This window comes from Micromys minutus (assembly GCF_963924665.1).
Source record: "Micromys minutus genome assembly, chromosome: 5".
NCBI classification, from domain to species: Eukaryota; Metazoa; Chordata; class Mammalia; order Rodentia; family Muridae; genus Micromys; species Micromys minutus.
In genome coordinates this window covers 46,487,146-46,514,520 of record NC_137974.1, presented here as the reverse complement: position 1 = coordinate 46,514,520, position 27,375 = coordinate 46,487,146, and the positions used below count along the sequence as shown (strand labels likewise).

Sequence of the window (27,375 nt, the reverse complement as noted above, 5' to 3'; positions counted from 1 at the left end):
GAAATCTATTTTTAGATTTTGAATCACATTTTTTGGTTAACCCAGGATGCTAGGCAAGTGATCTACCGCTGAGGTGTATATCTGCAAGTTTAGTTTGCTATTATTTTAAAACCAGGTATTCTAGAATCTGCTGGGGAACAGCAGAGGTCTGTCGTTCATCCTGTAGGATGACAACTTTGGACCCTGCCATGAGAAGCCCTGGACTGCAGGCACCCAGAGAGAAGGGTTTCGAGGCAGGAGCAGTATGGTGGTGAAGTCTGTCTCAGAGGCAGGACTGGGACTTTTTTCCTTGGAGGGAAGCTCCTGCCTCCACTGCTGTCTGAGTTGATGCTTGACGCCTTTCTTTCCGCCTACAGCTATGTGACAGACAGGAAGCCTCCAGGTTATTAAGGAGCAAGGTAAACTACCTCCCCAGTGACTCTGCAGTCTGCCTAGAGGTTCTCAGTCCTGTTCTTCTGGACATTTTCCAACAGTTTCCTTGGAGAAAGTCAAAGGTTATCTGAAGCGTCTTAGGCCATGGAGTATGTGTTTTTATTGGTGTTAAAGAGTAAATTTATTATTTAGTCTTAGACCAAGAATGAAAAGCTGTATTTATGGAAAAAAAGTTGCTTAAGAAAGAAAACAAAAACCAATATTAGTGTCTTGTGTCATATTTTCTCATCTGTGGACAAAGGGCCCAGGTATTCAAACAGTGTAGAGTCAAAAGATGAATATTCGGAGGAAATCCGTGCATCTCTCTTTTCCCAAACCAGTTCTGTAACATCGTAAGGGACAAAGAGACTCACCATTCCCATTCTGGCTAAGAATGAATGAACAAGTGTTGGTTTCTGTTGCAGGAAAATTGTTCCAAAGTAGAAGGAGTTTGGATGTCAGCTGCGGCCCACATCCTGGCAGTAGTGATGGGTCGCAGCTGACTTTGGGCACTGTTCTCATTAGCGACTTAGCGATGCCTCAGATTGCTCCTCTCTCCGTTTTGGTAGGTAGAGTGGAAGCATCCCGGATAACTGTTTCTATAGACGTAGACATACTTGGTAGGGAAGAGCATCCTTTCTCCTACAGGATGACAAGCTCAGGGAAGGGTTAGACAGTGAGCACACAGCACGAGAATGCAACAGTCTTCAGTGAGCAGCAGCAGTTATAGCTCTTAGAGTGACAGAGCTTGGCATGGATGTCTGCCAAGTATATGCAAATGATAATACATACACATATAGTTGTACTGCCTTTGCGTGTTTCCAAGTGGGTCAGCTGACATTAAGACCCTAGCTATTAAATTGTTAAATTGTCACAGTGCATATAAGGCAGTAAATATGGAAAAGGATATTGGAGACAGTTTAAGGACCCCTACTCACATTTTATAAAAGTTAAGAGCTCAGTGTCTAGTATAGGCCATGGATATATGGGAAAGAAAAGAGTGTTTACTCCACTTCTGAATATTTACCTAAAAGACCCGAGTACAGGGATACAATGATGACTTATGCAAGATACCTCATCACTTGTGAGTCGCAGGAAGAGGATGTCTGTCCACAGACGAATGAAAAAAGCAGCAAGACATCACAGTATTGTGAAGAAGGAGATGCTTACGAGCATGTAGTACCACACCCATGTTCTTTAAAAGAGTTGTGGTTATAGAATTTCTAGCTAAATGTGGGGGTGCAGTGGTCAATCATAGAACTGTGTGGGACATCAGGGTGTCATCCATGTGGGGTATTAGTTTATGTTTCAAAACAAGAAGTATCCATTGGGGGATATTAGTTTTTGGGGTAAGGTTTCTATGGCACGTTTTGTTTTGTTTTGGGGGACGGTATTTTGTTTGTTTTGAGACAGGGTCTCAAATATTCTAGACTGGCCTCAATCTTGCTATGTAACCTGGGATGCAAGAGAATTTAAGGAGCAAGCGAGGATAGAAAGGATTGATGGTTCTAGGAATGTTCAGATTCACGGCAAGCCTTGTCTAGGGAAATGTGGCTACTCCATTCTTTGTTGGTAACATCCTGATTTCTATCCCCGCACCCCCACACCCACCCGGTTCTTTTCCTCTTTTCCTTACACTCAACCCATAATGATCTACAAACCAGTAACCTAAAGAGGAAGCCAAGTGCCAGGACTTACAAAGGCCTGGAAGTTCCCGATCTCATTTTCCATCTACCCTTTAGTTAGAAAAGAAAACATTTCAACAGTTTTTTTTTCGTGTGTGTGTGTGTGTGTGTGTGTGTGTGTGTGTGTGTGTGTGTACATGTGCGTTTTTCAAGAAAGTAATCTCTGGACTTTTTTTTTAACTTCTTACTAAAAATGTTCTTTTTGGAAAATCCTTGAAATTTTGTCAGCTAGGATTCACTGCCCAACAGTGTAGCTTTCTGTGGACATTGGGGGATATTAGTTCATGCCTAGGGCCAGACCTACCTGGAAACTCTAGATAATGTTTCTGAGTCAGAATCAGGCAGTCCTTTAGGATATGAGCGTTTCCCTCTGCTCAATATGAGAAGGTGACTGCGACAAGCTCCCGAAATAGCAGTGGCTTCTCAGACAGTCTCGAAGCTGTCTGTGCACCTGAGTTGAGAGTATATGTATTTAACTTAATACTTGAAGCCTTCGCAAGGGGGCTCAGCTTTGCCTGGTACTTAGGGTGGCACATGGAACAGAATCCCTGATTTCACACAACTGAAAACCAAGGGGAGAAGAGTCAATGCATTGTGGGTGCCTGTAAGAAGCAGGAGGTTTAAAGCATGCTTGTCATCATATAAATTACATCCCATGAGACCCTTATTCCAAAAATATGAAGTCCAGAGTCCAGCTGGGTACCCAGTGCTAGCAGCCTAGGAACCCAAGAGAAGACAGTTAACTATTGCTGCAGGCAACCAGAGCCTTGGTGAAGACCATGCTTTTGACAGAGGAGGGACAGAAACAGAAGGATAGATGTGCAGCAGGGACCCAGGCTGGGGTGTTTTATTGCTGGAGCTGCTGGACCCACCCCCACTCCCAGGTTGATCTTAGCTCCATATAACAAAGCAGGGGGAATGTACCTTGGGAGGCATCTTCACTTTCCTCTTGGCTCTGTTCACTTCTGAGGGAACAGATGGGCTCAAGGGTGAAGACTTGAGGTTGAGAGTAGCCAGGGAGAGGTATACCACCCCTACATTCCCAGACAGACACTGGAATGTGACAGCAGGCTCAGAGAGTCCTCGGGAATGAACTTTCCTCGCCTCCATGGGGCTCATCCTCTCTAGTGCTACGACTCGGTCTTTGTACAGCTCTTATTGTTGCTTCGGATTTCTTGGTGTTGTACAATTATTTAAATTCTCGATACAGTGTGTTTGTGTATGTGTCCGTGAGTGTGAGTGCGGGTGCCAGCAGAGGCTAGAAGGAGTGTAGGACTCCCTCAAGCTGTAGGTAGGTGGCTGTGAGCCACATAGAATGTTGGTGACTGAACAGGGATTCTGATGGAACAGGATTGTAACCTCTCAGCTGGCTCAGCTCTGGGGGAAAGTCCTTTAGCTTTTGTTTTTAACAGATTTTATTGTTTTGTAAATTGTCTATGCCTGTGTATGCTCTTGTCTGGGGAGGCCAGAAAAGAGTGCTGGGTCCCTGGAGCTAGCTAGAGTGATAGTCCTTAGTAATCTTCCAGTTAAGGGGTGCTGGAAATTGAACTTTACAAAGAGCAGATGAGTTCTTAACCAATGAGCCATCTCTCCAGCTCCTCTTTGGGAGTTTAAATTAAACTTTCCTCAGAAACTAAATGGAATTCTTTTTTTGTCCCAAGTTTGTTCATTTCTTTAATTATAGGTAAATTAAACATGAGACTGGGGGCACATGCATAAGTGTGCTTGCGTGCATGCTTGCGCATGCATGCATGTATATTGATTGGGTCAGCTTCTGCAGACAGCATTGTCAGAAATGAACAGAAAACAGGAGTTAATGGCCTGGACCAGAGCTTTGAGGTGTGGTGTGGGAATTCCCTACACAATTTGAGTTTCTGGTCTAGCTTGACGCTGGAGCCTCTCATGAGCAACCCCTGTGCTCTGAGACAAATGGCTCCTCCAGATCCTTGGAAAGACGCCATAGTCTGTGCAGTCGACTACAGCAGTTCCCAGAGTCCCCTGCTGCTGCGGTTTCAGTGTTGCACTGCATCCAAAAAAATGCCTCACACACAGAGCAATCCAGCCACGTGGTGTTTCCAGCAGACGTCAAAGGGAGAGATTGCTGTAGACACACAAGACACATGCAGTTGGTCTCAGGCCTGGGGCATGTGGGGGGGATGGAGGGGCAGTCCTGGTATTAGACAGTGAGTTGAAACTGGAGATAACTTTAAAACATTGATGTGGGTGCTGCATTCCTTTGGGCTGGCTGAACATATTAATAATTAAGAAAATCAAGCCAGGGCTTTTCATGTGAGAAGGCAGTGGGGGCGGGGTCAGTGTCTTCTGGGTGGCCTGGTGGTGGTGCTTTGTGCTCCTGTCTCTCTTCCTGTGCACCTAGCTGGGGTTGTCCTTTTCCGTGCAGATTGTCGCATCGTTCCTCTGCATCAAGTGTGCAGAGGTTTGAAGGGATAATTCTATAAATAAAGCCAAAACGATGACAAGGCCAGGCTTTTTAACAGATTGCTAGTGGGCTCTGCAAAGATGGTTGCGTGTTTTGGGTATGGTGTCATATCCTATAATCTCAGCCCTTGGGAGTGGAGACATAGGAGCTAGAGTTCAAGGCTAGCCTTGGCTACCTAGTGAGTTTGAGACCAGCCTAGGTTACATAAGACCTTGCCTCCTAGAGATGGCCTGCTGCTCTCTGACCCAGTGTCTCAGTAGTGGCTGAGGCAAGGCCACCGCACCCAGGGTTGTCTGTGTCCCAGCTCCCTTCCCCTGGGAAAGCAGCAGAGCTCCCTCTCCTATCTGTCCTTGATGTCTGTTTTTCTGTCTGAGAAAGGCCACTCCCAGTTTTCAGCTCCGGGATCAGGAGAGACAAATACTTGGTCCCTATCTCTGCTGCTGGCCAGGATTACAGCCTACCCCCTCCTCCAGGATCTCTGCTTCAGTTCATTGTTCTGAGGGTCCCTGGGGGGAGGGTGGGCCTTTTGTTTCAGGCTTTTAATTAAAATCATAAAACACTTGATTTGTGTGCCCAGTGGATATTCATACTTCCCACCAAGAATCAAGAGTATTTTAAATAGCTGAAGGCCATCATGAAGTGATTAGTAAAAAGCCTTGTGTGAGTGGAGAGGTTTGGAAAAATCAAGAAGACCCAACTGTGTGCCCGAGGCAGTAGTGTTTATCTAAATCCGTGGGGTGAGAAGTAAGTCAACAAAGGTGTCCTTCTAGTATTGTTTTTGTTTTTGTTTGTTTTGTTTTCCCTGTCTGGTTTCTCACTGATCAATTGCTAGGACTCAGTTTGGGAAGGAATGGGGCTTAGAATTCCATGCTCTCAGAATGGTGGGATTTCTGAGCCAGAGGTTCAGGCTTTCCCCAGGATTACACGGCTAGCCTAGGAAAGGCAAACCCCCAGGGTTCCCGGACTCTCCATTCAAAGCCTTCCCAGTGTCCCTTCTCAGATTCCACAGTGTGTGAAGATTAATGAAATGACTGGCTTCACGTTTCTCCTTCTTGGAAACTTAAGCTTCTTGGCAGGGTTGGGGGGTAAGGGGTTCAAGGTCCTGTGTGTAAGACAGACTTCTTCATTATCCCCCCTGGGGTCTGGACTCGGGTTAGTTTAAAAATGGGGAGCTGAGTTTAAGCTCAGAAGTCAGGAGTGCAGCAGGTCCTGGGGTGGTAAGGACTGGGCTTTGCTGCCTCTCTGTGCCCCCCCCCCCCAGCTGGCCCAAACAGCCCAGATGCTTCCAACTATGATCTTATAGTTTGGGGGCGTCAGAGTGTTTGGAGGGAATCATTCCAATCAACAGATAAGTTCTTAAAGTAAAATTTGAGTTTTTACGTTTCAGGACAGACTGGGAAATAGCTGTCTGTCTGGCTTTACTTTTCTTGTTAGGGTCGGGGACCATGCAAAGTCTGTCTCGGGGGGTCCCGAGTGTACACACATCCTTCACAGTGCCACAGAGGGGACATGTGCTTCCCTCTCTCCTGTTTTAGCTACTGCAGTGGTTCTGTGGGATTTCTTATGAGACTCTGTTCCTGGACAAGGTAACTAAGGATTTCTGTGTGTCAAAGGCTGCCAGTATTTAGTCTGAGGTACTAGACAAAAGCTACTTTTTATAGTAGCTGAGAAGTTTTTTTCTAAGTTTTGTTTTGAACTTAGAGGTTTCCAGCTCAGTGGTTATTTGAGATGCTAACTATACTTTGCTTTAGTCTTCAGATGCCAACCACACGCCATAGTATGGTAAATTTCCCCCTCCCCTTTCATATTAAAAGCTTCCTCAGTAGGATAGAGATATAATTGGTTCTCCATTTTCCCCAGACTCCCCTGTCTGTGGATTCAGAAATCAGACTGAAAATACTTAGAGAAAAGAAGGGTGTGTGAGCATGCTGTTCTCTAAGCAGTGCAGAGTGCCTCGTGTTGGAGGAGGTGTTAGAAGTAATGAGAGACAGTTGGTAATCACACAGGGGGATAAGCTTCGGTTCAATGAGAAACCCACCTACGGTAAGGGACCTACATCTCTGGGTGGTACAGAGGTTCTGGGCCCAGTCCCTCAGGGTCACTGGAGGATAACTAATTTCTTTCTAAACTTAAGAGTGGGGCTGGCCATTTGTATACTAGACTATGTTATAAACTGCCTTAAATTTGTATAGACTTAAAAATTTGTGTAGCTATGCTGGGCATTCCCTTTAACCTCTACAGAGTCCCCAGAGAAGGAGTGGTTGTCCCCTTTGCTATAAATGAGGAAAATAAACTGTGAAAGATTAGGTGATTTGCATAATGTTACTACTGAGCTAGGAGGAGAGAAAAACAACCAGCGTGGGGGCTGCTATTCTTTGCCATTTTTGATGCTGATTTTTGGAACTAGGATACCGGCCCAGCCTTTAGCTGGATAACCGTAGCAGAGGTAAGGCTAAGTGCTACATGGTTATGTGCACCTTTAGTCTCAGCAGCACTCAAAGGCTGAAGCAAGAAGATCGTGAGCAGAGGGCCGTAATGTGGAGTATTACCCATTCCAGACCAGCCTCGCTGTATGGGGAAAGCTCTCCCTCCACACAACCCAGAGAATCACCACAGTACTAGAAAGAAACTGCACCCACTGTTAGAGGGTCCAGGTGCTCACTGAATGTAACTCTTAGGGGCCAACGGATTTGGGCTTTCTTTATAAACCTAATAAGTGAAACTATAAAAATTTAACATTAATTAGTTTGGCATAGAGTAGACTGTGGTCTGAATGTGACTTTTAATACACAAAATCTATAGAGAGGTTAAAATAGAACATTTGTTTGTGCTATAAACATCCCTTGTCAATTTCTATAATGGATCAGAGAGCTTTTGACTTAATAGGAAAAGCCTTACATGCAAGTAATGGATGGTGATTGGCAGTTTCTCTTTTCTAGCCCCATTGACTGTTTTATCCATTCATTCTTGAAACATTTACAAGAAAGACGAGATAGACATCTGGGCCTCAGAGGAGAAGGCGTGTGCCCGCAGGAGAGTGATGGATAATGGAGTCAGCTGTTAAAACAAGGCCAACAATTTATAGGGTTAAATATCAACTTTTTGGGTTTGTAGACCAAATTTTGACCAGTGTGGCCAGAGTTGGTCAGACTCAAGGGAACTGACAATCATTTGATGACTCCACAAGAAAAGCAAAATGCTACTTTACTAAAGTACATTAGAAAGTCCAAAAAAGTCTACATGTTGTTGTTGGCTTTGCGTCTTTTCCTGGAAGGAAGGCTGAAATGGAAGGCTGGCTGTGAACAAGTGCGTTGCTGCGACTGGACTTCAGTGAAGATGGGAGAGCTCTGGGCACTAATGGTGCTCTTACTATGCAGGCCCTGTTACTTCTGTGACTCAGTTGATTAAAGTGGTAGGGTTTTAGTGTCTAGTTGGAAGTCAGTTGGAGTTCAAAGGCAGTTTTTGACATAGCAAATATGTTTTGTTCTAAAGTCTCTGCACATAATCTCATGTATCCCAGGCTTGTGGAGCTTGTTATGCATTTGAAGGTGATCTTGAACTTTTGACTCTCCCTACCTCCACCTTCCAAGTGCTGGGACTATAGGCATGTGCCACCAGGCCAAGATTATGTGGTGCTGGAGCAAACCCAGTCTTACTATATACTAATTATACTATAAACTTATTTCCTCCTCTATCAGACTGTACTAGAAAATTATTTTCTCTTTCTCCATCAGACTGTATGTGCTGAGCAAGAGTGGCAGATACATTTTATTAAATGTTGCATCTTTAGCCACTAGATCCATATCTGGAGGAAGGTCAGGACCCAGACAAGGTTTGGGTAGATAGGTAATTATTTATGCTGAGTTTTTAAATGATTGGTAGAATGTTGTTCACCCCAGTTTACCCTTGGGCTCTGGCTGATATTTGTTTCTTATCTATTTCACTTGATGTCTTTTGAGTGCTGACGGAGTATAAGGTGATCATGGAAACCAGGTCCTTAGTTCTCTGTCTGACCAGTACAGCATTTCAGAACCGCACTGTAGAGCTGCACCTTGCGCTCTTACAACCAAAGTCTAGTAACTAAAACAGTAATGGATTACTTCTCACAGTTCTGAATCCAGTCAAGGCTCAGCTCAGTGGTGCTTTACTTTAGCTTTCACCTCTGGAGGCCGTATCTAAAATGGCCTCCTCACTCATGTGATGTATCTGCCTTGGCACAGCAGGACATTTTTCTCTGTATAATATGGCCCTTCCCAGTGGCCATCTGATACTGTTTCTCAAGGTAGAATTTTTAGAAACATTCTTTGAGAATTGTGTTACATGTATACAATGTATTTTAATCATGTTCACCCTTGCTCCTCCCCCTGAATCTTCCCACGTTCAGTCCCTGTCCCACCCCAACTTCATGCCTATATAATCCATATAACCACTGAGTTCAGTTGGAGTCCAGTTTGTACATCATCACCCAACCAGGACCTACACCCCTAAAGAAAGCTGATTAACCCAGGGCCTCTGGCAACAATCAACTGTCTGCAGCTCTTCAGCTGGAGATGGAGCCGTGAGCCCCCTCCCTCCATACTAGAATGCCAGCTGGTTTGGTCTTGTGTGGACTGTCAGTTCATGAGGGCACTGATCCTGCCATGCCCTGAAGACACTTCGCCTTCACTCAGCCCTCCCAGACCTCCGGCTCAAACAGCCTCTCCGCTCCCCTCCTCCACTGTGAACCTTGAGTCTTCCAGTGCGTACACGTCCCATTTGAGTCTGGCAGTGTTCACAGCCACATGTGTGGCTGACACGTGTCATAGACATGTTCTTTGCCCTTTGATGAATGGAGTTTCTATGTTAACCACTGTCCACCACATGAAGATGAATGAAGCCTGACAAGTGCAGAGACAGTAGAATTCTTCCTATGGTGCTCAGCTTAGCTTAGGAAGAGGAAGGGAATGTGATTACCTTCCTAAGGCTGTCTTTGGCATGTTCGTAGTGACCTGTGAGCTCCATTAGTCCAGCCGGTTTTCAGAGGAAGAGGGAATAGGCTCCACCTTCAGTCTTAGAGCAGCATGTCTACACTGCAGTCCAGCCACCCAAGCCTTCCTTAGAAGAGCTCTCAAAAGGATACAGTGTAGCTCAAGAAATACTAAAAAATACACTTGAGCTAGAGTAGTGCTAAAGAAGAACATCCAACATGATTTTGTTGTATGTTTTGTTTGTGAATGAAGTCACTTGTGGGTGAAAATATTTACATCTGGGCAGAGTGTGGTTGGTCAAAATCAGTTAGGAATTGATCACAATGACTGCTATGTAAGTGCAAATTTGAATCAACTCTCTCTCTCTCTCTCTCTCTCTCCCCTCTACACACACACACACACACACACACACACACACACACACACACACACACACACCTGTCACTTGGAGACACTGCCCTGGTATGCGTCTGACCTTGAACATAACAGCAATCCTCCTGCCTTAGCCTTCCAGAATTATATACATGAGAATAATTATGCCTGGCTTTATGTCTCTCCCTGTTGATTTGAAGCTGTTTTCTTTTTTAGCTGAGAGCATACACACACAACAGCCTTTTATCTTAAATGGCCTACTGGCAGTTATCTTTCTCACCCAAGAAGGGTGTTAGGGGAAAATGTCACATAATGACAGGTTCTTGTGTTCATAATTCTACTGTGAAATTTTTTGCAACAAATTTTCTTTCTTCCTGGCACTAAGGTGAGAAATGGGCTGGAGAGAACACTGATCAGTGATCTTTTCTTCAGATGAGTTTGGTGAAGGTCTTCCACTTATATTTAGATTTTTAAGAAGTGGAAAGAGCCAAGTAAATCAATGGAAGGAAACAGTGTCTGAGGACACAGCGTGTGCCCTCATTTGAGATGCACAGGCTTCGGTGGCAGTTTCCTCTGTGACGATCATGGCCAGCTTAGGTTAGGCAGTCTGGGTAGACATGATCTTGTGTTGAGGCTTTTTGAAGTGTATGTGCCCCTTTCCCGTGTGTATGATCATATATTTCTGTAGCATTCCTTGAAAACAGTGTTGCAACCAGGGTCATAGTTTGTTTGAAACATTCCCTAAAAACAAAGGTCCTGGGTTTTATAAGCTCCCTGGAGGCAGAGTGGATGAAGAATTCATCTGCACAGGGCTTGGGTGGAGGACGGGAGATACGAACATCGCTTCCTAAAGCTAGGAAGCCACCGTCTGCTCATTGGCCTTAAGGTGTCTCTCAAAGCCTGATGTGAGGCAAACAAGTGCAGGGAAGCAACTTGGAGAAGACAGCCCCGAGCAGGCCTGGACATCTGAAACTGAGGGGCAGGACAGCCAGCAGCAACAAATGACAGACAGGGTTTGCAAGAAGCTGCACAGTAGAAGAAACAGTTCACAGTGCAGAGAGAGCCTCTGTCAGCTCCTCCTCCAGCTCAAAGAAGTGAAATAATCCAGTTAATATGGGAACAGATTCAGGAGTTCTCAGATGAAGTACCAATGGCCAATAAATACCTGAAAACACACACACACACACACACACACACATTTAAGGTCCTCATTAGGGAAAACAAATACAGATCTGCTTGAGATTCCATCTCATCCCACTCAGAGTTGATAACATTTAGAAAACAAAAATTAGAGGCAGGAGAGGCAGGACAAGTGGCTCAGTGGTTAAGAGCACTTGCTGCTTTTGCATAGGACCCAGGTTCAGTTCCCAGCACCCACGTGGAAACTCACACTCATCTGTAACCGGAACTTCAGGTTTTTTTTTTTTTTTTTTGGATGCCTTCTGACCTCTGCAGGCACCCGGCATGCATATGATGTACATACACAGGTACAGGCGAAACATACAAGCACATAGAAAGTCAGCAACAAGTGATGGCGATGCTTTGGGGAGAGAAATGGACCCATATTCAGTGTCACTGGGACTGTGAATTAGAGCATCCACATTGGAAACTGGCATGGAGGGTCCTTGGACATCTAAAAATAGACCTACCCCCAGCATCTAGCTGTTACCTTCCTGGGGTCTATATGTAGAATAGTTGAAGCCTGTGAACTGCAGAGATGCCTGAAATCTATTCCGCATCACTGTTCACAACAGCCAGTTTACAGACCGACCTGGGCAAACAAGGACAATCTGCTGTAGTTCACAGAGGGGTATTATGCAGCCATAATGAACAACAGCACCGAGTTTTCACAGAAATGGAGCTCTTGGTGGTAAGAGGAGAAAAGTCAGAAAACAAATGTCACACGTTTTCTGTCGTAGAAATCTATGAGGTGTTTGGTCCTTTGTTAGTCTAGGAAGAAAAAGGACAAGAGAGGGTCTTGGAGACATCTATGAACACAGTCTCCGTATATAGCGTATGCGTGCGGAGATGTGTGTAAATACAGTCTCTGAATGTAGTGTATGTGTGCAGAGATGTGTGTGCACAGTCTCCATATGTAGTGTATGCGTGCAGAGATGTGTGTGAACACAGTCTCCGTATGTAGTGTATGGGTGCGGAGATGTGTGTGAACACAGTCTCTGAATGTAGTGTACACATGCGCAGACGGCATAACGGGATCCGTTATTTTTATCGATGTGAAATACTAATACAATTTGAAATTTTGTAAGACTGAAATCTCCTGAGGCAAGAATGGCTTTGGTCTTCAGAGTCCAGAAGAGGCTCTTGGTCTAAAGACTCATTTAACAATCAGTGGTCACTGAGCCCGCACTGCCACCTAGTCTGTGATCGGGACTCCAGGCGGTCAAAGGGTTTGCTGTGAGTGACCCCAGGAGGCGTCTGTCCTCACCTGCAGGGAGACTGCAGGTCCATCAGCAGCCTGGCCTTGTGTCCTCACCAGCTCCTCTTCCATTCTGTTCACAGACAGCCATCCTGAGGCGGCAGGGGCGGTATGTACGCTCCACGGTCCCTGCAAACGCAGAGGAGGAAGCTCAGAGCCTGTTTGTCACTGAGGTGAGGTTCTCATTTCCTCTGCACCGAGGACTTGTAAAGACATTTCCTTCTACCCCCCACCTTTCCATGGATCCCATTATTTTTCTGAATAGTGTCAAAGAGGTGATCGGTTTTATGAGGAGAGCTTGTCAGCATTAGTGGTGGGAATGTCTGGAGAGCTCATTTGTAATCCTCAAACACCAATTTCTCCAGAGTTTGACTTGTGATGTAGACGGAAGGGTAACTCTTAGGTGGGAATGCTGGTGACCGCTTTGTCATCAATACCTTCTGTAACGGTTGATTCATGAGTTCATGGGCTCATTGGCTTCACCAGGTACATCTGTCTCTACAAATTAAGTCAGGACAAGAGGCGGGTGTAGCTACACCTCACCATCCCTGACCCATGTGTGACGTAATCACACCCCTTCTTGTTCGAACTTACAAATAACAATCTGAACAAAGAGAAGTCATTACCTGTTAGCTAGCGAGGCTTTCATTCCCTGTTGTGTTTGTCTATTCCTATTTTTAGGTAGAAGAAATTTAGTTGCTGTAATTTTGTTTCTTGACATGGTTCTTCCTTTAGAAATGAGTTTGGAGGGCAGCAAGATGACTCAGTGGGTGAAGCAGCCTGGTGACCCCAAGTTTGATCCCCAGAACCCACAGGAGGAAGGAAAGAGCCAGCTCCACAGTCTGTCCTCTCACCCTCACACCTGTGTTCTTTCCTCCAAATAACAGTATCTTGTTTTACTTAAGATTCTGGAAAAAAATAAGTGTGTGTAGAAAATGTTTAAAGCGGTGCTGTATTACACGGTACTGATGAATGTCCTGCTTCATTTCCTTCCACGTTAGTAACCTTAAGTCTAGGTACACACTATGTATGTTTATACAGGTTTACACACACACTGGGCATGTTTATATATGCTTACACATACACACTGGGAATGTTTATATAGGCATAAACTTTTAAAAGGCAAACTGCAGCAAAATCTGGCCTGCAGAGTAAGGTTTTTTAATGAGTAAAGTTTTATTAGTACATGACCTTGCCCATCTGTGTACATGTTGGGCTGCAGTCATAATACAACTAACTTGTAGGAGAGATCCCATGACACTGAAAGCCGGTGGCGTTATGACTATATGGACCTCTGCAGAATGTTTGTTAACTTCTGTCTTAGAGCATGTGGCAAATTATTACTCATTCTCCCAACTCCTTAAAAAAAAGGTGTGTGTGTGTGTGTGTGTGTGTGTGTGTGTGTGTGTGTGTGTGTGTACAAATGTGTACCACAGCACACACATGGAGGTCCAAAGACAACTTGCAAGAGCTCATTCTCTTCTACCATGGGACTTCAGAGGGGTGAACTCAGGTTTTCAGATTTGGTGACCAGACCTTTACCACCGAGTCCTTATTACACAGTTCTTATCATTTTAAATATTTATAATTTCCCCTTTTGCTTAAGATTGTGAAGGCATAGGTATTTGGATATTTCATTTGTGAAAATAGTCACACTGCTCACTTTTGTCTCTGCCCCTGGCTTTAGCTAGCCGGGTGCACACTGTACCTCAGGATGTGTGATGTCTTGTTAGAAACTCAGTGGTGCAGCTGCAAGCTCTTGATGCTCCACCATCATGGGCAGATAAAGAGAATGTGTGGATGCCACAGAGCCAGACCAGCCTGCATGGGGCTGCAATGGAAAGCCGAACTGTGTGTGACTTTAAACCTTATTTGGTGGCTTTGGAATGTAAATTCGAATGTGAATACCTGATGCCCAGGTGTGAAAGGATGGCTGGAAACTGAAAAGTATCCCTAAGGATAAAGTAACACTTAAAATGTTCTTAGTTCTGAAAAGAATGCTCACCTCCCCTGACTGACACAGCTCTCCCCCCTACTCTCATTTTCTTTCACCTTCAGAGAATATTCTAGAACACCCATACTGCCTTCCCTTTGCATCTTTTCAAGCAAAATGCTTACTGTGAAGCCTGGCATTAAAAAAAAGGAAAGAAGAAAGAAAGAAAGAAGAACCTGCTGTTGTTTGTTGACTTGATAGCTCCTCAGGTGGAGGCTGTGACACAGACAAAACAATGACACCAATGAAGTGGGATAAAAATAGGGACTTTATTCAAAAAAACATTCTGAGCCCAATTTTTCTGTTTTACAATCTTTATTATTATTAATTAAATAATTAATTGATTTACTTACATCTCAGTATCAGCCCTCCTCCTCCTCCTAGAACACCTTCACATCCTCCCCCATTCCCCTCCCCCTCTCCTCTGAGAAGGGGGAGGCCCCTCCAGGTCCCCCCACCCCCAGCACATCAAGTCACTTCAGGACCAGTTATATCCTCTCCCACTGAGGCAGACAAGGTGGCCCAGTTAGGGGAATAGAATCCATAGGCAGGTAACAGACTCAGGGACAGCCCCTTCCCAGTTGCTAGGGGACCCACATGACAAACTGCTCATCTGCTTCTTATGTGTGTGGTGGGGGGAGGGGCACGGGGGCTAGGTCCAGCCTTTGGTTGGTGGTTCAGTCTCTGGGAGCCCAAGGGTCTGGATTAGTTGACTCTGTTGGTCTTCCTGTGGATTCCCTGTCCTTTTTGGTTCCCTCAATCCTTCCTTCCACTCTTCTACAAGACTTCTGAGCTCCATCTACTGTTTGGCTCTGGGTCTCTGCATCTCTTTCCACTGGCTGCTGGGTGGAGCCTCTCAGAGGACAGTTATGCTGGGCTCCTGTCTGCAAGCATAGCAGTGTCATTAGTAGTGTAAGGGATTGGTTCCTGTCCATAGTGGGTCTCCATCTGAGCCAGTCATTGATTGGCCATTCCCCCTGTCTGCTCTTTCTGTCCCTACACATCTCATAGGCAGGATACATTTTGGGTCTAAGGTTTTGTGGGTGGGTTGGTGTCCTTATTTCTCCACTGGGATACCTGTCTGGCCATAGAAGGTAGGCCGAGCCAGTTTTAAAAAAACCATCCCCCCACCAAAAAATTTAGGCACGACACAAATACATCTTTTTTGGTTTTCACGTGTTCTTTTTCTGTATCTGTTTTGCATATGTCAAGAGCTAACTAGAATCTCACAGCTACCCAGGCAGGTAGATGAAGGACATTCTGCCCAGTATAGTACACATGCACACATATGTACACACACACATGCACACACACAGACACACACACTTCCATATGCACATACATAGACACACACACACATGTGCACACAGGTAAAGAGGTTATGGAGCCATGTGAGTTGAAGTCTACATCTTTCTTGCTCATAATCTTACCTTATCACTTACGAATGTGAAAAAAACTGAGGATAAATTTACATGATTATAGTTAATAACAGCACTAGTCCTAATGTCAGTAAATATCACAAAAGTGTCCTTAGTCACACATGCAATTTTTTACATGTCCTGGTAAGGAGACATGTGGTAGATGGCTCGGCAGGTAAAGGTACCTGCTGCTAAGTTTGCTGACCTGAGTCTGATCTTCCAAATCCACATAGTAGGAGAGAACCAACTTTGGCCTGTTGTCCTCTAGCTTCTCCATGAGCACAGTGGCATGTGCTTTCCTCCACACAGATGAATACAGGTTTTCGACTGTCTTGGTAACTCTTCCACTGCTGTAAGAAGACGCCGTGGCCAAGGTAGCTCATAAGTTACCGGGAGCTTACCGCTCAAAGGGTGATACGGCTGTCATGGTGGGGAACATGGTGGCAGGTGTGGTACTGAGGCAGTAACTGAGAACTTAGCTGTACCCCCTCCAGTGACACACCTCCTCTAACAAGGCCACACCCCTTAAGCCTTTTCAGACAGTTCACCAACGGGGACCAACCATTTAAATATATGAGCCTTTGGGGGCATTCTCATCCAAACCACCATAGCAACATAAAACATTTCCTATAGAAACATAGGGCTAGAGCCAGGAATAGCAATTGCTACTTCAGTCTTACCATATAAAAGCTGCTGTCAGATTATGGATATTGATAGCTTGACACAGTACCTCCCGAGGGTCATGTTTACTGGCTCCAAGTCTTGTGTCTTACGAGAGACTCTGCAGGTAGAATTGTGATGTTGGATGATGGACAGCAGAACTTTTGCACGTTTCTAGGGTCTCACTTCCCAAAACTCCTCATGTTTCCCAGAAGTCATCACCTGACTTTCTGTTTCTCTGGTTTTTTCTAACCCCCCACCAGTGCATCAAAACCTACAACTCCGACTGGCATCTTGTGACCTATAAATATGAAGATTACTCAGGAGAGTTCCGGCAGCTTCCAAAGTAAGTTGCGTGTCTGCTGGCTGTGTGGGAGAGGCTTCCGGCTCAAGTGTATGGCTTCATCTGTGTAACAGAGTGATCGTGAGGATGTTTGTAGGCGCATTCTGTGCACAGTACAGCTTCTGATCATAAGACCTGGTATAATCTGATATAAGTAAGCAGGGGTAAGAACATACGGGTGACTTAATTCTGATCTGAAATTGTTTGGAGAACTGGAAAGTTTTCTCTGAGGTGTATAAAAGACCAGGCCAGTATATTGAAATGTTCTGCAGTATGGTCTTGTGGTCATTAAAGCGATCACTGTCATTGTCGTTTATTAATTGCATGGAGTAACAGCTTTCTTCGTGACATTTCACCCACGCACATGATGCTCCGATCACCCTCAGTGCCCTGAGGCTGCATTCTGTCCCTCCTCCCCCTGTTCTGTTTCTTCTGCATTCAAGACTCACTTCCACTTTTTGTGTTCACCTCCTCATTGCCGACACACTCACTGTGTGTGCTCCTGGGTCATAGTAACACTTTCATCCAACATGCACAATTCCACTGTCCTCATTCTCCCGTCCCTGTCTGTCCTTACATCCCCCAGGCACTTTCTTTTATATCATCTCTGCCTCCATGATTTTCTCTATCTACATAAAGTTCATTCCACACACATGTACTTGTGTTTCTGAGACTGGAATAATTTCTGCAATGTATTTCTGGTTGTATTCAATTTTTAGGGCTGAAAAAAAATTCATCATGGGTATCCATTCCCCTGTTGACAGATCCCTGGGTTGATGCCAGCTTAATTCTTGAGAATAGTGCCGTGTGTGTGTGTGTGTGTGTGTGTGTGTGTGTGTGTGTGTTCAAAAGAATATTTTGGAAAAGAAATGCGTGAAGATTGTCTATATTAAATAAGTTTTGTTTTGAGAAAATAAGTATGATACAGTGTTTTTCCAGGTCAATTCCTCTCCTCCTTGAGGCTCTACTGGTCCTCAAGCATACCAGAATTGATAGTGTTCACATTGGTTTGTCATAAAGGGAAGCAGGGTGAAGGGTCTCAAGAAAACAACACGTTCCAACACGGTTGGCAGAGGGAAGTGTAATTGGTGCTGGAAACAACAAATGGTGACAGGTTGTTTTCAGTCACTATCGCCACTGAAATCTTAGCAACCCAAGGTACTACATTGTCCTTTGGGTTCAGTGCATCTATGAGATTCTGAGCCTTTTGTGTTCTCCTCCAAGGACCTCACTGTTTTTCTATGTGTGTGGCCCAGCCACTCCTTAGAGTGTTCAGCCAACTTCCTGACCAACCTTTAAACATCAGAGAGAACACTCTCTGCCAACACTGTTTCTCCACATAGGCAGGCTCCTTAGCACCGTAACTGCCCAGTGTTCACTTGGGATTTGAAGATTATTCCTACTTGATCCAATTAGTCTACCTTCCTTGAGAGGGCATGTGTAAAGTGCCCGGGATACCTAGCACATGGCTGTTTGTATAGCTGTAGCTACTGCTGTTGTAGTTGTCAGTATCGACTATCATTAACCACATCATCACCCTCTATCCATAATCAATTAAAACTCTGTGACCCCATCTCCCTGTCTCTCTCATATTTTATATTAAAAAACAAATCATCCCACCAAGTGGTTTCATTAGAACCTTTTCTGTTTTCTTACGTTTAGAAGGCCTCCTAGGCCCATAAGTTGTGCCTCATTTCTTCAGTGGGAACGTTGCCTGGAGTCAACGTTGGCCCACCCACTTGAGAAGCAGTGGCTTAGACAGTGTTACTCCTTAACTCAGTGGCTACCATTGGGCTTGTTGTGGGCTGGTTTCTCGGATGGATGGAGAAGCAGATTCTATTGATTATGCAGCTACAAAGCAAGTTTTCTTTCTTCTTTTTAAAGCAAAGTGGCCAAGTTGGATAAACTTCCAGTTCACGTCTATGAAGTTGATGAGGAGGCTGACAAAGACGAGGTGGGATTCCTGTTCATTTCTGTCCCTCTTCTCCCCGGAGACTGAGCGCAAAGGCTTTGAGGGATGTGCCGACTTCTAAACCCAAACAGGAAGTGGGGTGTTTAGTAAAGCAAAGGAAGACGTTTGGCTTGTTTTTTAAATGTACTTTTGGATTGATTGACATAAGGACCCTGTTTTATCTTAACTGCTTAGGATCTCATGGTCTCTGACTCATGTTTTTGTTCTGAGATCATTTGCAAAGAGTTGGATCAGATCTAGCACACTGTTGAAAGATACCAAGATCTTAAATCTAGATTGTTTTTCAACAGGGTATCTATTGTTCACTGGTTGAAGTAAAAATGGCTATTTCTCCAGAGGCTCTGTTAGTGCACTGTAACTTCAACAAGCTCCCTAGCTCTTGGAGGAAAGGTTGTACAGAAAAAAGAATATGAAGAGGGTGGACCTGAGGTCTCTGCATCTCTCATCCTCCCGGTGTGAGCCTTGACTTTCCCTTTTACTTAGTTGTCTACCAAGAATGGTATTGACTGTTGGTATTCATGTAGCAACTTGTTTTAGAATTAATCCCCTGAAATGTGTTGCTGGGCATCATACCTTTAATCGCAGCACACACTGGGCAGAGGCAGGTGGATCTCTGTGACTCTAAAGCCAGCCTAGTCTACATCGTGAGTTCTGGGCTACCCAGGGCTGCACAGTCCTTCTGTTTTTTAGGGTGCCAATTATAGGGGCAGGAAGACCAAGAGAAAGCAACCACATAGAGTGCCAGGTAGCTTAACCTGACAGGTACATGTTTTCTCAGTAGCAATAACAACGCTAATACTACAAATTCTGAAACAGAGCTGGAGTCAGGCCTTTTTGCAGATGTCAACTTTGTAACTAAGAAAAGACTTGGCTGTTTGTAGGGGATGTTGCCTTTGTCTGTTTATGGTCCCTCGGGTGTGTCCAGCCTTTGTAACTGTGACCTGATGTTGTCATCTATATAATTCATACTCTGAGAGCTGTGCATTTGAGTTACAGAGGAAAACAAATGCCCTCAAAAAAGTTTTAGGTGGCTTCACAGTTTTGTATTGGTTGGGTCATATTTATAGCTAGCCACGGCTGTACTTGCAGGCTGCAACTGGGACATGCACAGTACACGCCCAATAAACTTTTAGTGTCAGGTCACCAGCTCAGCGGTCACCACCTCACACCCAGCTCCCAATGGGTAGGTCTTAGTTTGAGGGCTTTTATTTACTAGTAGGTCTGCTTCTCTCCCTCACCCTGTCCTTTTATCTCTCTGTTCTGTGGTGTTGGGCATACCTCTCCCTGAACCAAGCCTCTGGGAAATTTCTCAAGAATTTGCTTTTGTCCTCTAACCATGGAGGAGTGTAGTTTGAGGACCTTTTCTTTTCATGAAGCCAGGCAGGGCCGTACAACTGGGTGGTTAAGTGTGGTTTGCGGGTCATTAAACTCCCGAAAGTAAGACCTTGCCCTGGCACTGACCTGACCTTTAATAGAACAGGAGTTCTAGAAATGTGCCCTCATTTCCCTTCACTGGTGAATAGACTTCACCGAGGCGTTAATGTTCCAGAAAAGTGTAATGGCCCAACTTGGCACAGGTGGAATGATATTCTGACTGGCGACACTCACGGAAAGGGCAGAATCCTGAAGCTGTTGTGTTCCCCTTCTCCCTAGGATGCTGCCTCCCTCGGGTCTCAGAAGGGTGGGATCACCAAACATGGCTGGCTATACAAAGGCAACATGAACAGCGCAATCAGCGTCACAATGAGGGTAAGAGCCCCTCAGCCTGCTTGTCCCTCATGGACAGCCCTCTCTGTGTCTTGAGATTAATGGGCATGCTGTTTCTCCCCACAAATGGGATATTGTCTGGCTCCTGAGATGCTTTCCTGGTGACAGCCCCACGTTGCCACAACCCTGTCCACCTGCTTGCTCTTGCTCTCACACCCTCCAGAGCCCTGGCATAAAGAGTTCATCACAGGGCTGAGGTGAGGCTGCCACTGGTTGGGTTCTGTTCCTGTCTTGACTGCGTAGTGCATCTTCATACCTCAGAAAGTAAACCTAAGCACTCCCGTGGGCGTATTTTGTGACAGTCAAGCAGAGCCAAGCTGAGGGTCAAAAAGGAAAATGGTGAAATCTGGAGAGAAAAGTAAAGTGGGGCCCAGGGGTTGGAGCATTTGCCACTCTCTAGAAGTCAGGTCCCAGTGCCCCTTTCAGGCAGCTCGCAGCTGCCTGTCACTCCAGCCGTGGTGGCGTCCCGCACCTCTGGCGTCCACAGGCACCAGCACTCGTGTGCATACCCCACACAGATTCTTAAACATAGGGAAAAATTAAAATAAAAAGAGTGGTTTCAGAAGTTGTGTAGTAGAGACCCGTATGAATCATAAGGAAAAGAGACATAGTGAGGGAGAAAAGGTGACCATGGAGATGAAAACCAAACCAGGGAAGCCAGGATCCTGAGGTCCAAAGTCCTTCCAGGTCACGAGTGGAGGACAGCCAATCTTGTGTGAGTGAGGGGCTCTGGGGCTGGGAGAACATCTCTGCCTTCCTGGGGCTTCCTCCAAAGCAGGAGCTCCCCTCCGTGCTTTTGAATGGTTATGTAAAATCCCAAGCCCTCTGGTGAGAAACAATGTCCATGATGAGAAGGCAGGAAGACTGTTGTGGGGAGTCTTCCCCCCAGCTGCTCCAGTCACCAGTGGTGTTGGATTCTAGCTGCTAACTCTAGAATCCCGCTAACTTTAGAGAATGCAGGCCGGGTCTTCAAGAGTGCTGGCGGCTTGTCGGTTCCCCACTGTCTGTTCAGGAGGAAGAGCTGCCTGTGTTTCTTTCTTTAGTCATTCAAGAGGCGGTTTTTCCACCTGATTCAACTCGGTGATGGATCCTATAATCTCAACTTCTATAAAGATGAAAAGATCTCCAAGGAACCCAAAGGGTCCATATTCCTGGATTCCTGTATGGGAGTGATCCAGGTGAGTAGGAAAGGTTCTGCCGAGCTCCCCGGTCTACTGTGGCACTATGAATGATAGAGCAAATTCGGGAAAATGCTTTCCAATATGGCTGACATAATCCTAATCTGAGAACCAACTTTATTTTCATCATTATGAACAGGGCAGGATTTTGTGGTAAACAGGAGTCCTCTAGTATATAAAGTTTTGTGTTTAAAACTTGGCATGTATGGCATGCACCTATAATCTCAGTCCTCAGGACAACTAGGCAGAGGGATATCTTAGGTTCAAGGCCAGCCTAGGCCATGTAGTAAAACCCACCAAACTGAGACGTTCCTGTTCTAACGTGAAGGCTTGTTCCATTTCACAATTCACAAACAGCCTGGTTCATCAGAATCTGCCTGAGTAATTGCAGAATGGAGACCATGAATGTGTCCCTTCTGGGTCTCAGATAGAGAGGTTCTGTGGCCAGAGAGCAGTCTTCTGATCAAGTAGACAGTAGATGGATTTAGTGTCACCCGAGAAGCCACCCTTAAAGTGACAGTATCTTGGAGGTTGGTTCTATAAGGACATTGTGTGGTGGGCTAGTATGAAGTCAGGGAGGGACAGGGCTCTCGTGGGTTTTTCTCTTTTACTATTTGTATTTGTACCTTAAATCCAATTGCATTGTCATCCTCCAGTGAATACGCTCAGCTCAGCTCATTGCAACAGAGAGAGCTGAAGTGCTGCACACCTGTATCCATGTACCCCTCCACCCCTGCATGCTTGAATCCTGCATACCTGCATGCTTGCATGCCTGGATGCCTGAATCCTGAACCCATGCTCATCTGACTCCCGAACTCCTGTACACCTGCACACCTGAAACAGTCATTCTCAGCCTCTTTGGCTGCAGGTGCTTATACCTCATTCCTTGGGGCCGTCACTGTTCTGTCCTAGTCTGATGGTTTCCTCCACCCTCAGAGCTGTTCCTGGAGACTCTTCATCTTCACCTCTCTTACTGTATAGTGTTGCAGTAAAAATAAAAAGGGCTTTGTTGCTATTAGTCCCGTGGTCTCACTGCGCGGTACCTCTCACTCTGGGGAGCCGCTCCAGTGCGGAGCCAAGCTCAATCCCCTAGGCAGTTAGTTACCAAGCCTGGCACCCACACATCTCGTTCCACAGACCCCCTCACCTCAAGTGGGCAACAGAGCTGGAACTGCTGGTTCCAGCTGCCTCTCAGCCATTGCTTTCACACCCAGTAAAATCATGATTCAACAATCAATAACTTATCAAACAGGTTTCTATGTTAAATTCTCAGTCCACAATTTCTCCACACAATAAGCTTATAACCACTTGACAAAGATATGAACCGCCTACCTTGATAAGATAAACTGACCTATAGAAATCCATCCCTAGAAAGTATACATAGAGGAAGCAATAGGTTATCCTCATCTTCCATCTTGAATCTCCCGCTTCTCCTTCTCTTCAGCCTTACCAAAACTTTGTTCCCGCCCACTCTCTACTGTCCAGTCATGTATTGCCTTGACATCAACCTACAGTGTAGGACTCTGTGCCCATTTATTGACAGGGTCTCACACAGTCCAGGCTGGCCTCAAAACAAGCAAAGGGTGACCTGGACCTTCTGATACTCCTGCTTCTGCCTCCCAAGTGCTGTCGTGAGAGGCAGGCAACCATGCACACTTAGCACTGCTGGGGATCCAGGCATGCAGGGTGAGCACTCTGCCACCTGGCCTACATCCGCAGCCCCTGCCCTCCTCTTCTGTTTATCGTTATTGTTCTGATTCTCTTTAAGTTTTACTTTGGAGGACACCCTTCTAATATCTGCCTAAGAAACTATACAAGATGGTTGATAACCTTTTGAGTTTCTCTGTCTGCAAATTCCTTTTATTCTAGTTGTATTTGGCTGGCTTATTTAGGAACCCCAAAAGCCCTTGACCTCAGAAACATCAAAAGCATTGCAGTGTCTTCTCAGCTCCATTGTGTTTAGCCTCTGCTGCCTTCTCACTCTTTGACTTTTATGGTCCTCTCCCTCTAATTAAAAAAGAATGTATCAATTTGTTGTAGGAGGGGACAGCAGAGGTTGTGGTGAATTCCATACCAAGCATGTGGATGTCAGAGAAGAAGTTGGTGGAATTAGTTCCACTCCTACATGGGTTCTGGGAACAAGTTCAGGTTGCCAGACTTGTGAGGGGAATGTGTTACCTACTGAGCTGTCTCACTGGTCCCAATCTCATCTTGTGTTTTCTGAGGTTTAGGTTGCTCTGTCTTGATTTGTCTTTATTCGATAACCGGCAAACTTTTTGTTGAGGAAGATATGCACTAGATGTAACAGATGTGGGACTTGGAGAATTCCTACACCATCTGTCCCCTGTTGGTCTGCCCACTGTCTTTCACCAGCATCTCATTTGAACGGCTTCTCTGTATGTCCTGTCTTTGGGTCTTCGTGAGTTTTGGCAAGATGGCACAGGCCCTGCTTGGGTCTCTGTTCTGGGGCCCACAATGATGCCAAAGTCAGGTATTCTCTATTGATTTTTCCTCCGCTAGGGCTGACAGTCACACAGACTCTACCCATATCTGAGAGTAGTGATGCCACCTGTTTTGTCCAGTGCTCCAACAGTTAGGCCTCATCCAGGTCAGAAGTGAAAATTAGCACTTCAGGTCAGAACCAGGCAGGGCCCAGAATGAAAGTAAGTGGCAGGAGAGCCTGGAAGTGCAGCAGGAGGGGGTAGGGGGAGACTGGGATGGCTGCATGCCTGCCAGGCACCTAAAGTAGAGGAATCACCTGCCCCAGCTAATGGGACTGAGCACTGTATACCCGGCTTCAAAAACACAGGATTTCAGCTAGATCTTAGCACCTTTAACTATTGGAAACCTATGAGCCACAGGGCAGGATCCAGACCACAAATGGCAGACCTGTATCTGAGCCTTAGATCAAGACAGTATCCTGACTTCATATTCCCTGAAAAAGTATCTTCAGCCAGCAGCCAATCAGGTAGATTCCTTTGCTAGCAGCTCCTCCTCTGCTCGAAGCTGCCAGTGTGAATAACAAAGTAAATCAAAGCTTATCCAAGCATCAGGGCGGCGCACTAATGACAGCTCATCGGTTTCCTGTGTCAGATTTCCAAGCTCCAGTTTTATTTGTATGAAGTTGAGAAACCCTGGAGTTACTTTTTCAGCTGAATTTTCTGGCATAGTAGAAAGCAAAGCTAGATGCATTTTTTTTTCCAACCTCATTTTGAAGTAGGAAGTAGTTAGTTTTGTTTGACAGGAGTGCCTTGTTTCGTGTCTGTGGCACAGTGCATAGATGTCCGTAAGCTGGATAGTCCTCATCGGGCCTCTGGCCTCTTGAGTATATTTCAGACTCTGAGGTCTGACTTCAATGCCTGTTTCTTTCTTCAGATCATTTTTTGTTTAGACCTCATAGCATTTCTTATTCAATAAACCACATATGTCTCCAAAAGAGTAAAGTAATTTCCCTTGTGTCCTTCCCTGTTCTGAAGCTGAGCATCAAACATTATAATTACAGCCCATTGGAGGTAGCATACACCTGTAGTCTCCCGCACCTGAAATCCTAGCACTTGGAGGTGGAGGCAAGAAACCCCAGAGTTTGAAGTCTTTCTTGGCTATGTAGGGAGTTTGAAGCCAGCTTAGCTTACATGAGACCCTGTCTCCAACAAAAACAGGAACAAAAGGTTGTGATTTAAGTGATTTTGGGGAAAAAAATACTTGGGGATATTACTTTTTAGCTTTTTTTTTTTTTTGGTCATGTATATTTATTGTACATGGTACTGTGTTCCATAAGGGATCTTCCTATAAGTATACAGTGTATGTTAACGCATGTCATATACACTCTCACCCCCCTTCCATACCGCTCTGTTGGTCCCACCCCTCTTCGGATGCTACTTAAAATACTAGCGTGTGATTATAATAATAAAATAACTGTGCAGTAGTGAAATAATAGATTGCTGCTGTGAGCTGAAAGAAAGCCCTAAGAGGAGCATTTCTGCAGAGACCTGAAAGATAGAATTTAGAATCTTCAACCCTAACAGCAACTTAAAACCACTGGAGTTGGTTGGATGTGTGCTGCAGATGAAGAAAATGGGTCTCAGAAAGGGTAACTCAGAATTGAAGTCCAGTGTGGGTTTTTCCCCCAACTTTTAACTTTGAATCTTTAACCCTTTGTATTCGAGTCCATTCCCAGCCTTTGACTCCTTCTCTGATTCCTGCCTTTGCATTTAATGGCGACCCACCCGAGGCAGCACTTACTGAGCCGGTGGCACTTACTAAGCGGGTGGCAGATGGTCTGTGCAAAAGTGTTTTTATAGCCTTGCCCAGAGAAACACTTAGCTTCTGGCTTCTAAAACCTGAGCTGCAGAAATGACAGGCCTTTGGGAGGGTCACCTGTGCCCAGGCGCCACACTGAGAAGTGTCCTCAAACTGCTTAGAACTGGCTGGGATTTCGGTGGGTATTGGAGCATTCTGCTCACACAGCAGTCAGCAGGAGGCTGTGAGATCTCCTTCAGCCTGTGTGGACTGTTCTTCAGAGACAAGGCTGTGGTGGGTCTGGGGCGTTTGTCTCTAGGACATGGTTCTAGGTACCTCACTCACCTGCAGGTACACACACAGAAATGTAGTCTAAAATAATTAAATCTAAAGATTAAAGAAAGAGAGAGTAGCAAATGCTCTTAGCCACTTCTTCAGCCCCAGCACACTACACAGGTTCGATTCCCACCACCCTAGTGCTGGCTCACCACCATCTGCAGCTCCAGTTCTGGGGGATCTGCTGGTCTCTTGTGACCTCTAGACAAGCCACTCATGTGGCGTACATACATGCAGACAAATCAAATACATAAAGACATTTTTAAAGACAGGTAATTAAATAATTGAAGAGGTTAAAAGCAGAGGGGGTGGTTGGTGACAGGGGGTCACTGGGAGGGGTTTGTTGGGGAGTGACATTAGCAATAGGGCAGGTTATTCTGAGCTGCTTCCCAGTGTCTGTTTCCCTGGCTTCTACCTCAGAACAACAGAGTCAGGCGCTTCGCTTTTGAGCTCAAGATGCAGGACAAAAGCAGTTACCTTCTGGCTGCAGACAGTGAGGCGGAGATGGAGGAGTGGGTCACAGTCCTCAACAAGATCCTCCAGCTCAACTTTGAAGCTGCAATGCAAGAAAAACGAAATGGAGACTCTCATGAAGGTGGGTCTAGTTTCCCTCAGCGAGCACGCTGGGTGGCCACACTTGCTTTTCCCAAGAAGGAGAATGGCACAGCTCCACAGGAGGTGGGAAGACTGAGCCTTTCACAGAAAGTCTGTCAGCAAAGGTTTCTGTCACATTAGATTTGACTGCCCTGAAGCCAGACGTGGGTATTGTTGGTAATCCCAGCACTTGGGGAGCAGAGGCAAGAGGCACAGGTTTTGAGGTAGCCCAATCAACCATGCAGGGAGTTTCAGGTCAACTAGAGATTAAAAAAAAAAAAATAGTATCCTGATGTTTTTGTGTGGAAAGTATGAGGAGTATATAACCGGGACAGTACTCATGGAGGCTGTGTGACCTGAGACAGACTAGTTATATTTTCTGAGTGTTTAACTTTACCTGAAAATGGAAATATGAGCTAGTGACATAGGTTAGTGGATTGCTTGCTTGTCATGGATGAAGCCATAGATTCCCAGCACTGCATAGACCCTGTGTGGTGGCACACACCTGTGGAGACAGGAGAGTAAGAAGGTCATTCTCTACGTAGTGCATTCAAGGCTAGCCT

General features: G+C 45.4%; 1 protein-coding gene across 10 annotated transcripts in view; it reads left to right on the top strand.

Moving 5' to 3' along the window:
- DOCK9 (dedicator of cytokinesis 9) overlaps positions 1–27,375 on the top strand; it is a gene marked incomplete at its 5' end in the record, with an annotated part of 234,760 nt that overhangs the window by 102,113 nt on the left and 105,272 nt on the right. For all 10 annotated transcript variants that reach the window (XM_080917116.1, XM_080917119.1, XM_080917118.1 and 7 more), the window contains 6 exons: positions 12,396–12,485; positions 16,647–16,729; positions 18,611–18,680; positions 20,352–20,447; positions 21,509–21,643; positions 26,639–26,813. In XM_080917116.1, coding sequence (XP_080773242.1) covers positions 12,396–12,485; positions 16,647–16,729; positions 18,611–18,680; positions 20,352–20,447; positions 21,509–21,643; positions 26,639–26,813 — 649 coding nt within the window. The remainder of the gene's footprint in view (positions 1–12,395; positions 12,486–16,646; positions 16,730–18,610; positions 18,681–20,351; positions 20,448–21,508; positions 21,644–26,638; positions 26,814–27,375) is intronic.